At 41.2% G+C, this 12672-nt stretch overlaps 1 protein-coding gene across 1 annotated transcript; it reads left to right on the top strand.

Moving 5' to 3' along the window:
* Positions 1-217: 217 nt before the first annotated feature.
* On the top strand, positions 218-10701 carry DYRK3 (dual specificity tyrosine phosphorylation regulated kinase 3). The gene is made up of 3 exons (XM_056118954.1): positions 218-339; positions 2122-2233; positions 8899-10701. The coding sequence occupies exons 1-3, from the start codon at positions 263-265 to the stop codon at positions 10459-10461; spliced, it is 1752 nt and encodes a 583-aa protein (XP_055974929.1). The 5' UTR covers positions 218-262; the 3' UTR covers positions 10462-10701.
* Positions 10702-12672: the final 1971 nt, after the last annotated feature.

Here is a 12672-nt window from a genome sequence, read left to right as displayed (position 1 = left end):
CCGCCGCTGCTGCTGCTCCTCCTCCTCCTCCTCCTCCTCTTCCTCCCGCCCCTCTGCGGCTCCTCCCCGCCTCCCGGCCCCGGCCCGGGCCAGTCGGCGTCCGGGCTCGCGGAGCCGCCGAGTCAGACCCGGCGTTCCCGGTTGGGGAGCAGCGGGCCGGCGGGGGGAAAGCGTCCAAGCGCGGGGCGCGGGCTGGCGGAAGGCGCCCTCCGCGGAGCCTCTTCACCGCCGCCCCCTCGGCCGGGGCGTCCCGAGCGAGCGAATGGGCGGCGCGGCGCGCGGGGCCGGGCGGAAGGATGCGGGGCCGCCGGGGGCCGCACTCCCGCCTCAGCAGCGGAGGTAACGGCGCCGCGGGCTAACGGGCTGCGGGCGCGCCGGGGAGCGGCGGGCGCTGCGGGACGAGCGGCTCCGAGGCTCGGGTCGCGGCGCGGGCGGGGACGCGGACGGGGTCCGAGCAGCCTTGGCCGGGGACCCTCCCACGCACACGCACCTCCGTGGCTCGGCGGCCGGGCGCCGCTTCCCCGCGGGGACCCGGGGCTCGTCGGGGTCAGTCGGGACCGGGGGTGAGGGTGGGGGCGGGGGCGGGGGGCGGAGCGGAGCCTTCGCGCCCCTCACTCAGCCCTGTTGCTCGGGGCCGGGCGGCCGGAAGCCCAACTCCGGGGGCTGGGGAGTGAGGGGGCCCCCTCGGTGGGCGACCCCTCCCCCTCCTCCCCCCGGGCCCCCGCAGGGATCCCCGCGGACTTGGCTGCGTTTTCTGCGGTGGGGCAAAGCGTGAGACCATCCCGTCCCGCCGGTTTGTTGATTTCACGCCGTGGGCAACGAGTCCCGTCTACGACGTTCGGAATTTTTTCTCCTTTTTTTTTTTAAATTTTCGATCCTCGTCAGTGAAAGCTGTTCTCGGGAGAGAGCAAAATAATTCTGTCGGAATGTGAGCATGTTTTTAAGAGAACATTCTGAAGAGAAAAACTGTACGGAGATTTTTTGTTTGTTTTTTGTGTGTTTGTTTTCTTTCCCTCTGTTATTCCTCCAGCCCCCGGTGGGGGAAAAAAAAAGACTAGAACTAAATCTCCAAAATAGTTTTTAAAGGCAACGGAAATCAGCATTAAAAAAAAAAAGATTAGAAAATATATTTCCCCTGCAGCCCTGTCCTCCTCCTCCTCCTCCTCATAGTCATAGCACATACGGTAAACTGATACAATGAAATGCGGTAACTGGAAAATCACGTTCTGGGTAGCAGCAGATGAAGTCCATTATTCAGAGCCATGTTGTGGAGGAGATCCGCTCCCCTCTTTTGTATTTGTTCGCAGTGGTGGAGGCGCGGAGAAACGATCTTGAACCATTTTAGCAGCGTTTGTTCTCGGTTTGTTTTTGTTTGGGGGCCACGCCCAGCGGTGCTCAGGGTGGACTCCCAAGACGCTGCTCTCTGGCCTCCGTTTAGCATTTGGCTTCCACAATTGACCAGAGAGAGGAGGATAAAAAAAAAAAAAGTGAAATTCACTGCATGTGTAATTTAGGGAGTCCCTTTCGTGTTCGTTTCTGCATGCCTAGTGTAAAAGCAGGTAGGTAAATAAATATGAAGAGCTCCAAGAACACCTTTTTTGTTTTTTTACCTGTCAGTCATGACCCAAGAAAACCTGTGGGCTGAAACTATTTTTATTAAAACCCGGGACAACAGGCTCAGAAATAAAGGTAATGCATTTGTGGTGCTAATTAGAATCCGAGTCTCTGACTTTGAAAACAGTTACTTCTCAAATTTTAATCACCCCTTTATACAAGTTAAATTTTCACACTACAGATTGAAACTAGCCTTTATTTTCAAATAGTAAATTTAGATCTTTTAGATAATAACGTCCATTTACAACGATATTTGGGAGTTATAGATTGCTTCATTATAGAGTGTAAGCCTTAGAAATACTGTCTTCTCTTTAAAAAGAAAAATTTGATTTCCTTGGTTCCTCTACAAAATAATCCCAGTTTTTTGATTCAATACCAAAATTCAGTATTGACTTCTATTTGTATTAACTGTTCTGTGCAGCAGACATGAAGACACGGGGCATTTTGCAAGTACCAATGTATGTACTTACGTTACTGACAGATTTTATCTGTAATCCTTTCAACTAGATTGGGGGATGGTGTCTATGATACCTTCATGATGATAGATGAAACCAAATGCCCACCCTGTTCAAATGTTCTCTGCAACCCTTTTGAAGCACCTCTACCCAGAAGACTAAATGTAAGTGAATGAAGTAATTCTTCTTGCTCTAATTATCTTAGTAAGGAGGCAGTATACATATCTAATGTGCAGTTACATCTCGCTGGCAGACTTCCTTTTTCCTCCTGATTTACGAATAACACTTTAATCACATTGAGCATTTTATGATTTTGAACCTGCCTCTTCCTTTTTATCACTTAGGTGAAAACCAATGTGCTACTTTCAGCTGGGTAATGCTTATTTTTAATAGGATTATATGTATGAAGGATTGCAAGGACTTCTTTTAACAAAAACAAGAAACAGGAAGTATTCCTGAATTGTGCATCTGCAGATTTCTTTTGTGCAAGGTAGAAGAGTATTCCTAGATTATTAAGATGCTAAAGAATTTTTGGTTGGCATTTAATAATTATGGATATTATGAACTAACAGAGCGTGTGTATGTATGTGTCTGTGCATGTGTGTGCTCCCCACACCCAGTAGTGCCCAGGTTTGTGCAGGGATTTTAACAAGCACTTTCTGCATGCAAAGCATTCTGCTCAGCTTCTTGAGCTATCTCTCAGCCCTATATTGAGCTTTTGACACTTTTACTTAATGTAATAAAAAAAAAAACTAATTCACCTTCCCTCAGATTTCATAGGGAGATTAGGTTTTTGGGTGATTGCCATGACAAGAGCAGCTATCTTGCCTGTGTTTCAATTTTGCTTTTTACTTGATAATGACTAAAGTGAATTCTTTAGTAGATTGTTTATTATATAACTCCTCCATATTTCTGTTTAAAGTCTAGAAGTGTTTAGGAAAAATTACTTATATTTTTCATAGTCCTCAACTTTCATCAGCTTTTGATATTTAACATTTATCTTTCACTATTTTCAAGGATAATAATATTATAAAATATGGGTTAAATATATTTGAAAGGCTGGTCATTGTATACTTAATTTCTTCTCTGAAGTGCAGTAGGTGTCCATTCCATTCTTTGTTTGCTTATTTCATTAATATATTAAAAAGTTTAAGAATCCCAGAAGCACATTTTTCATCAATTAACCATCAGATTTCTTGGTTATTTATTATCAATTAGCAAGTATCTATTGGAAACATTTTACAATTGGGTTGGTGCATAAACATTTATTTTTACTTTAAGTTACCATAATTAATACTAATCACCTTCCAATAAGCCAGTTAAATTACAGATATTTTAAATTATCTATTTTAGTATCAGAGTTATTTTCTTACAGGATAGTATTCAGAGTTACAGTTGTTTTGTTTGTCTTTGGTTTTCAATCACACCCAGATTATATAACCAAATATATACTCTGAATAACCAAACACTTATTCAGAGTAACAGTTTTGTTTTGTTTGGTTTTGGTTTGGGCGCACACCCAGTGATGCTCAGGGATTACTAGATTTTGCACTCAGGAATCATTTCTGGTGGTGCCCAGGAGACCATATGGAATGCCAGGGTTGGCTGTGTGCAAGGCCCTGCCCACTGTGCTATCTCTCTGGCCCCAGTAACAGTGTTTCTGAAGTAAGGTTTTAGATGATAAAACCTGTAACACTAAAACCTATAGTGTCTCTGAAAACTTTTCTGGGAAACATGCCTTTTTACCTCTTGGTGACAGAGTTCAGCATGTCTTTATTTCATCCTGAGACCTTGTGTTTATTTTCACAAGTCTTTTAGTTTCATTGTTTATCAAGTATGTGCATACGTTTTCATTGTAAATTATAAATCATCTGCTCAAGAACTTTTATTGTTTTAAACTTTGTGTTACAGAGGTTTTGTTTCAAGAGCTAGGAAAAGTGTAGTGTTTTATATCTACAGAAATTCCTTTTCTGAATTTCTCAACAAGATCTTTAGGACTTCATTAAGACAGATTCTATTTGAAATGTCAAGAGCCTTGTAAATTAACAATATATTTGAAGCATTCTCAAAATATGGTTAATCTGGCATTATCTGCCTCTGCATATAATTAGTTAACAAAATACTTGGCATAATTAGTCATATGTAATTTGGTTATTTTGATTATGACCTTAGACTAGACATCTGTAGTGTTTTGTGCTATTATACTTTAATATGTGAAATTAGATTCTCCTAGAATATTAGAAGGAAGACTTATTTGTAGCACAGTAGATTTGAAACATAATTGATTTAGATCAATATTGGAGTTACACTGAAAGGAATGAAGGAAGGAAAGTTATAAAGACAAACCTTCCCTGTGAGGAAAAAATTCTTCTGCAATTGTTTAGGTATACTGGAAATTCAACCTTGGTAATCCATAGTGGACTCTACCAGATATATTGTGTTCTGTTCTGGGAGGCACATTTCAAGAGACATGAAGAATAAGGGAACCTGAGAGAAACTGTGAGGTAGAGATTATAATGGGGATGATGGCAACTTGAGGGTATTTTGAAGGGATTTTTACCTAAGATTTGACTCTTTTGTATCATTCAGAGGACAAAATAAAATGGTATTCAGAGGGGGAATTTAGACTCACTTTAAGGAAAAATGATTCAGGATATCCAAATGATGACATCCTTAATCCTACTGTAATAGTGCTGTAGAAATTAAAATTCTGTTTTGTATCTTTTCTGATCAGTGTTCTGTACCTGAGATGCTCTCTTTATCACAAACAGAAATGAAGATCTCCAGAGCCAGCACAGCCTTACATGTAGGCAGAGTAGGTGAAATACCCAGGGATGGACCCTGGACCACAAATACCTTTCCTACCAGCTTTTCATTGATGACTGCAGTTCCTAGAGAGTCTTCTCTTTGTGTTAAGGCATTGATCTTCTGTTAAAGTTCAGATCTGTCTGGAGAGGTAACACATTAAATTGTATAGAAAGTTGAAAGCAGGGTTTATATGGGGGAGAAAATGGGTGAGGTGTTTCTCTGCATCCTAAGGGAAGGCCTGTTGCGGGGGTTCTCATGGAACAGAAGGCATATTACATGCCAGATGTCTGGCGGAAGAAGACTGGAAATGAGGAGGAAGGTGCCACAAAGAGAAGTAATCAACTGAAAGGGTAATAGGAGTTGAAACCTTAGTATATGAAGAATATTGCCCCATTATCAGCTGTGTTTTACAAACTGTCATAGTTTATGAGGGTTTCCCACATATACATTTATATATTGATTCATATACCATCTATCCTGCAAGTAGATATTATTATCCATATTTTACAGATAAAACATGGTTAACGTGGGCTGGACCAATAGCACAGCGTGTACAGTTTGCCTTGCATGTGGCCGTCCCAGGTTTGATTCCCACCATCCCATATGGTCCCCCGAGCACTAAAAGGTGTAATTCCTGAGTGCATGAGCAAGGAGTAACCCCTGTGTATCGCCAGATTTGACCCAAAAAGGAAAGGAAAAAAACAAACAAACATGGTTAAGGTCTCTGACTGAGACTAAGATACCAAGGTAAGGTTAAGCAACCTGCACAGGGACCTACAGATTTTAAGCAATATCGCCATCACCCTCACCAAGGTCTTCTGACTTTAGATTTCTGTAGAATGTATCCTTCAAATTTTAATAGTAAATCCTTATGTGCATTAAAGATGGGCAGTACAAAATTTAAAAAAGACTGGCTAGGGTTCATGCAGTTTTCCCTAATTCAGCCAAATCTAAAAAGCTGGTTCCTTAAAGACAATTTGTTAAAGTTCTAAATAGCAAATCCTAAGGGTTCATGTAAATGTTGGATGGATGGGGACCCACTTCTGATTTTAAGTCCCTAAACATAGGAATAGTCATTTAATTTAATTACTACTAAAAAAAAAGTCACATATGTACATTTTAGCAAGGTATTTTAAATTTTATTTTAATTTTTTGGGAGGGTGAGGGATCACACCCAGTGGTGCTCAGGGCTTACTCCTGTTTCTGCACTCAGGGTGGTGCTTGGGGATTATATAGGGTACCAGGGATCAAACTCAGGACAGCCATATGCAAGGCAAATGCTGTACCAATGGTACTGTTTCTCTAGCCCCTTAAGGTTCTGTCTGCAGGCCTATTTTATTATCTTGACAAATGATAGTTCTCTATTTTGGTATCAGAGAAATAATATTCCTAGTCTAAAGCTTAGCTCTCTATTTTAAAAATAAATGCTAAAGTGTGATGTCTGTTGTGCTGACGGTCTCACTTTTGTTAAAGATCATGTAATACTTTATTTTTGTGTAACTGATATTCTATACATAATTTAAGTTGATTAAATGACTTAAAAAGGAGAAGGCAGGGGGCTGGAGCAATAGCATAGCGGGTAGGGTGGTTGCCTTGCATGCGACCAACTCGGGTTCAATTCCCAGCATCTCATATGGTCCCCTGAGCACCGCCAGGGTTGATTCCCGAATACAGAGCCAGGAGTAAACTCTGTGCATCGCCAGATGTGACCCAAAAAACAAAACAAAACAAAAAGGGCAGGAATTAATGTCCTATTTTGGTGGCTAGGTTAAGAACTATATAAGGTATGCCAATAATTATTTTCATTCTATTATTTTTTTTTTTTTTGGCTTTTTGAGTCACACCTAGTGAAGCACAGGGGTTACTCCTGGCTCTGCACTCAGGAATTACCCCTGGCAGTGCTCAGGGGACCATATGGGATGCTGGGATTCGAACCTGGGTTGGTCGTGTGCAAGGCAAACGCCCTACCCACTGTGCTATTGCTCCAGCCCTTCATTCTATTATTTTTATTTTTGTTTTTTATGTTATTTAGTTACAGATCAGATGTTATGCAGATTATATTAAAATTCTATTTTTTAAAGATCTGTAGCTTTAGGTTAGTTTCTGTGGAAATACTTAAGAGGCTTTTATAAAACAGTGGAGAAGCATAATTCTTAAATATTCAATGAGAAAAAAAGATGTTCTTTAAGACTTACAGGAATTTTTTAAAAAATTATTTCAACATTTTTCCTTCAATCCCCTTCTTATATGTTTCTTATGGTATTGGGTGTGAGTATATGTGGTGTGTATGTGTGCGTGTTGTTGAAGTGGTTGTTTTTTGTTTTTGTTATTGTTCCTCTTTATTTCAAAGAATCTTGTTTCATTTCAGAGGAATTCAATAGAACTTTCTTTTAAGGGTTATTTTTTCCTTTCAGGAAAAGGGTAAGCAAAATCAAATAAAAATTATGTCTTTGGGACTGAAGCAATAGTATAGTGGGTAGGGTGTTTGCCTTGCATGCAACTGACCCCAGGTTCAATCCCCAGCATTCCATATGGTCCCCCAAGCACCGCCTAGAGCAATTTCTGAGTGCAGAGCCAGAAATAATCCCTGAGCATCACAGGATGTGACCCAAAAAGCAATATATATTTGATATACACACACACACACACACACACACACACACACACACATGCTTTTGTCATGTAGTCTTTTGCTGGGAAGGAGTATCTGTGTAAATGAGAGTGGGTGGGTTGGGGAGAAGAGAGGAGGAAAAATATTCTTTCTTTTTTTTTAAATCTCTCTTTAGTTTGATGTTTGGAAGCAGCATTCCCCCAACTTTGGATTCTTACTATAACTAAAACACCAACCTTAGAATATCTCAAATTCCCTCTGACTCAATTTTTGGTTTAATTTCTATTTGCTTAAATTTTAATAACCTGAGCTTGTAGACTGCAGTAATTTATATGGGATACTTTACTGTAGCCGATGCAGGAATCTTTGGTTGATTCCTGACCATGGTTGTTAATCAGCCCTACTGGGGAGAGTAGTGTAGATACAAGCAAACCTGGGGTCAAGTTCTAGTTTTGTGAATGGCCCTAGAATGATAGAAGACCTGGGTTTTAAAAAAAGAAAGAAACAAAAAGACCTGGGTTAAAATTATCTTTCAAAAAAAAGAAGAAAAAAGAAATTGTCCCTCAGTTCCCTAATAGTACTTTATATTTTACACAACATTTTAGTTTACGTTATATTGATCCTGCTTTAAGATTTGGGGAGAAATGAAGTAAACAATATAGCGTAGTTTGTATATACTTGTGTGTGTGCACGCACACACACAGACACATAACTAAGTGCTAAATTATGTGATACCACTCATAAAGCTACACTAAAGATTTTAGGTTAATCAGTATGGGCTTGGGGCCGGAGCAAGAGCATAGCGGGTAGGGCATTTGCCTTGCATGCGGCCGACCTGGGTTCGATCCCCGGTATCCCATATGGTCCCCCAAGCACCGCCAGGAGTAATTTCTGAGTGCAGAGCCAGGAATAACCCCTGAGCATCGCTAGGTGTGACCCAAAAAGCAAAAAAATAAATAAAAATAAAAATCAGTATGGGCTTAACATAGTTTCATTGAACAGAGGATTTGAATGGGGGGGGGGGGATAAAAAAATCAGTAGTAGGGCATACCTACAGATATTAAATGCGTAGCTCAGTGGTAAAGTGCTTTTTCCACATACATGAAATGCCCTGGGTTTGATCCCTGGCATTCCCCTCCCACTCAAAAATTAGAAAGATGAAGGAACCTAGCATATTTAGGATATATGATAAGAAACCTTTCTTACTAAAGCAAGTATTTGTGGGGATGGAGGTGACCAATATAAAGGGAGTCTGAAGATTAATATAACTCAAGGTTCTAGAGACTTTTATCTCCTTCCTGGGTCATTTAAAACTATATGACTGGACATGTTCTGTTATTGGGGATGGATCTTTCTATCCTTTCGGTGTTTTTAGTGACTTTCACATTCATATTTACTTTCTTTTCCTAGATCACTACTGAACAGTTAACACGCGATCATACTCAGCGCTTTCTTAATGGAGGTGAGATGAAGGTAGAACAGCTGTTTCAAGAGTTTGACAATACAAGATCTGAAACTTTTCAGTCAGAGGGTAAAAATGACTCTGAAAAATGTTCTCCTACTAAAAGTTCAGATAGCGGGAATACAGTAAAATCCAGCAGTTCATCCAAAACATCCAAAGTAGTGCCTCTGACTCCAGAACAAGCACTGAAACAATACAAACACCTCCTCACTGCTTATGAGAAGCTTGAAATCATCAATTATCCAGAAATTTACTTTGTGGGTCCAAATGCCAAAAAACGACATGGAGTTATTGGTGGTCCCAATAATGCAGGGTATGATGATGCAGATGGAGCTTATATTCATGTACCTCGAGACCACCTCGCTTATAGGTACGAGGTGTTGAAAATTATTGGCAAGGGGAGTTTTGGGCAGGTAGCCCGGGTCTATGATCATAAACTCAGACAATATGTGGCCCTTAAGATGGTGCGCAATGAAAAACGCTTCCATCGTCAAGCAGCTGAGGAGATCCGAATTTTGGAGCATCTTAAAAAACAGGATAAAACTGGTAGCATGAATGTTATCCACATGCTGGAAAGTTTCACATTTCGGAACCATGTCTGCATGGCCTTTGAACTGCTGAGCATAGATCTTTATGAGCTAATTAAAAAAAACAAGTTTCAGGGTTTTAGCATCCAGTTAGTTCGCAAGTTTGCTCAATCCATCTTGCAGTCCTTGGATGCTCTTCATAAAAATAAGATCATTCACTGCGACCTGAAGCCAGAAAACATTCTCCTGAAACACCATGGCCGCAGCGCAACAAAGGTCATCGACTTTGGGTCTAGCTGTTTTGAGTACCAGAAGCTTTATACATATATCCAGTCTCGGTTCTACAGAGCTCCAGAGATCATCTTAGGAAATCGCTATAGCACACCAATTGACATTTGGAGTTTTGGCTGCATCCTTGCCGAACTTTTAACAGGACAACCTCTTTTCCCTGGAGAGGATGAAGGAGACCAGTTGGCCTGTATGATGGAGCTTCTAGGGATGCCACCGTCAAAACTTCTGGAGCAATCCAAACGTGCCAAGTACTTTATTAACTCCAAGGGCCTACCTCGCTACTGTTCTGTAACTACTCAGGCAGATGGGAGGGTTGTGCTTATGGGGAGTCGCTCCCGTCGGGGTAAAAAGCGGGGTCCCCCAGGAAGCAAAGACTGGATCACAGCACTGAAAGGGTGTGATGACTATTTGTTTATAGATTTTTTGAAAAGGTGTCTTCATTGGGACCCCTCTGCCCGCTTGACCCCAGTTCAAGCATTAAGACACCCTTGGATCAACAAATCAGTACCCAAACCTCTCACCATTGAAAAGGTGTCGAGGAAAAGAGTAGTAAATCCTGCTAATGCTTTCCAGGGTCTGGGTTCTAGGTTGCCTCCAGTTGTTGGAATAGCCAATAAGCTTAAAGCTAACTTAATATCTGAAAGCAACGGCGGGATACCTCTGTGCAGTGTGTTGCCAAAACTGATCAGCTGATGGACAGCAGTATGTTCAAAGATGCATATGTGTGTATTTTTAATTATCTTGCAAGCCTTCAGGTTTTTGCAAATGGAAGGAAAATATAAGCCCATTGGTGGATATGTTTTTGTTATCTTAAACTTTTTTAACTAGGAAACACATTTTTATATGACTGTAAAAGAACTCTCTAAGGGCTAATTACCTAACCAGCCTATTTGACCATCCTGGAACATATATTAAATACCATTTTATAGGTCATTGTATCTTTGTTATTATTGTCAGATGTACGAAAGTCGTATGTATTCTGTTGGTTTGAACCCATTCTTTCGCTCAAGACAGAAAGTATATCTTGACCTCTTTTCCCTTCTAGTGTTTCTTAGCATCTGTTCCAGAGGACCAATTCAGTGCTTGGCCTTCATTATAGATGAGAGCCGAGTTAGTGCTCTTGTCCCAGATGGACATGCTGAGGGCTTCTAGGTGGAAGACTCAGAGCAGAATATAGAGTTGAGGACATTCCAACTGTTGGTACTTGAAGAGATGCTGTCACTTTTCATTGACTCATTTTCTTTCAGTTCTGTGGTACATGGTGTTTATGGTATTAAAACTAATAACCTCTGATTTGTTTCTTTGACAGAGCCTTTTACAAACATCTTTCTACTTTACCATATAGTGATATTAAACTTTAGTTTTACGCATTTCTTCCCATCCTTCATCCCAAGGAAGAGTTGCACCAGATGACACATAATGTTAAAAGTACAATCAGCAATTTAAACTGCAGCTTTCTGATTTCTTAGAATCTTGAGAGTAGGCCACTTGCGACATTTAACTAAATTCCTTCTTTCCTTCCTCTAAGAGGGTCACTTTCAGAAATACTTGGCTAAGTGGGCAGTTGGTTCAGCTGCCTACCATGTGTCATATTTACCCACATTCATATTAAAACAGTGACTATTTTTTAGTCACTGGTTCTGAATGTACTGCAGTTTTAAGGTAGAAAATCCAGAAGCCAGTGATAATATATACCTTTTTATTCACTTCAACAGATTTTCTTTATCTCTGCTAATATTTAAATGACAAGGATCAGTAGTAAAACTAATTGCTTGGGTCAGGGACCTACTTCAAAGGGTGAGAATGTATGGCTTGCATACAGAGCTTCTTAGTACCTTGTTGGGAAGGTCTGTGGCCCTCATCCCCTGAAAAAAAAAGATTGCTAGTTTTACAAGAATGAAGAAGGGACAGTTAATGACACTTTTTTTCCTATACTACTTTTTTGCCCTCCTCTTATATTGTGCTCAAACTCTGATCTCTTGAAAGTAGAGCATTGCTTTTTACAACAATGTTCTTAAAATGGTCCAGTTTCAACACCAGAAAAATAGCATTAGACCTCTTTCGTTGGGTATCACAGTAACAAAAAGAAGAAAAATCCCAATGGGGTATTACGAAAGGAACTTTTTTCTTCTCTCTCCCTCCCTCCCCCTCATATTTTTGGCTACACCCAGCGATACTCAAGAAATGACTCCAGTTACGCCCTCAGGAATTATTCCTGGTAGTGCTTGGACCTGGAGCGATAGCACAGCGGGTAGGGCGTTCGCCTTACAAGCGGCCAACATGGCCAACCCGAGTTCGATTCCTCCGCCCCTCTTGGAGAGCCCGGCAAGCTACCGAGAGTATTCGATATGCCAGACACAGTAACAACAAAGTCTCCAATGGAGACGTTACTGGGCCCGCTCGAGCAAATCGACGATCAACGGGAGGGCCTTTACCTTTACCTTTACCTAGTGCTTGGACCATTTGGGATGCCAGGAACCAGGTGCAAGGCAAGTGCCTTAACTGTCACTCCAGTCCTAGGAACTTTTTTCTTGCCCAAAGCATTCCTAATTGCCACAGGCTGTGAATAAATCAGTGTCCAGAAGGTATTCTTAGCCTCCCAGGCATGATCATTCCCTGAAAGGATAGCCTGGTACTTTTGGTTCCTTAAACACTGGGCTGTATTTTCTTTTTTTCTGGTTTGTGGAGGATGGTGGAATCAACAACACCTTTAGGTCCCTCTAACTCCTACTGACCTCTATCTTAGAAGTGACTTGAAAATTTCCTGCTTATCTAAGCAGAGCATATGTTGAGGTTGCTTCAGCACTTATCAATGCTCTTTTAAGCAAACTGTTACAAGGATTGCTACCCTACTACCGAAATATAACCAGCATGCACTGGATCTCTCTCTCTCTCTCTCTCTCT

The sequence above is a fragment of the Sorex fumeus genome, unplaced genomic scaffold, assembly GCF_029834395.1.
Source record: "Sorex fumeus unplaced genomic scaffold, SorFum_2.1 ptg000039l, whole genome shotgun sequence".
NCBI classification, from domain to species: domain Eukaryota; kingdom Metazoa; phylum Chordata; class Mammalia; order Eulipotyphla; family Soricidae; genus Sorex; species Sorex fumeus.
Note: the sequence above shows the minus strand (reverse complement) of the source record. Positions and strands in the feature narration are given on the sequence as shown.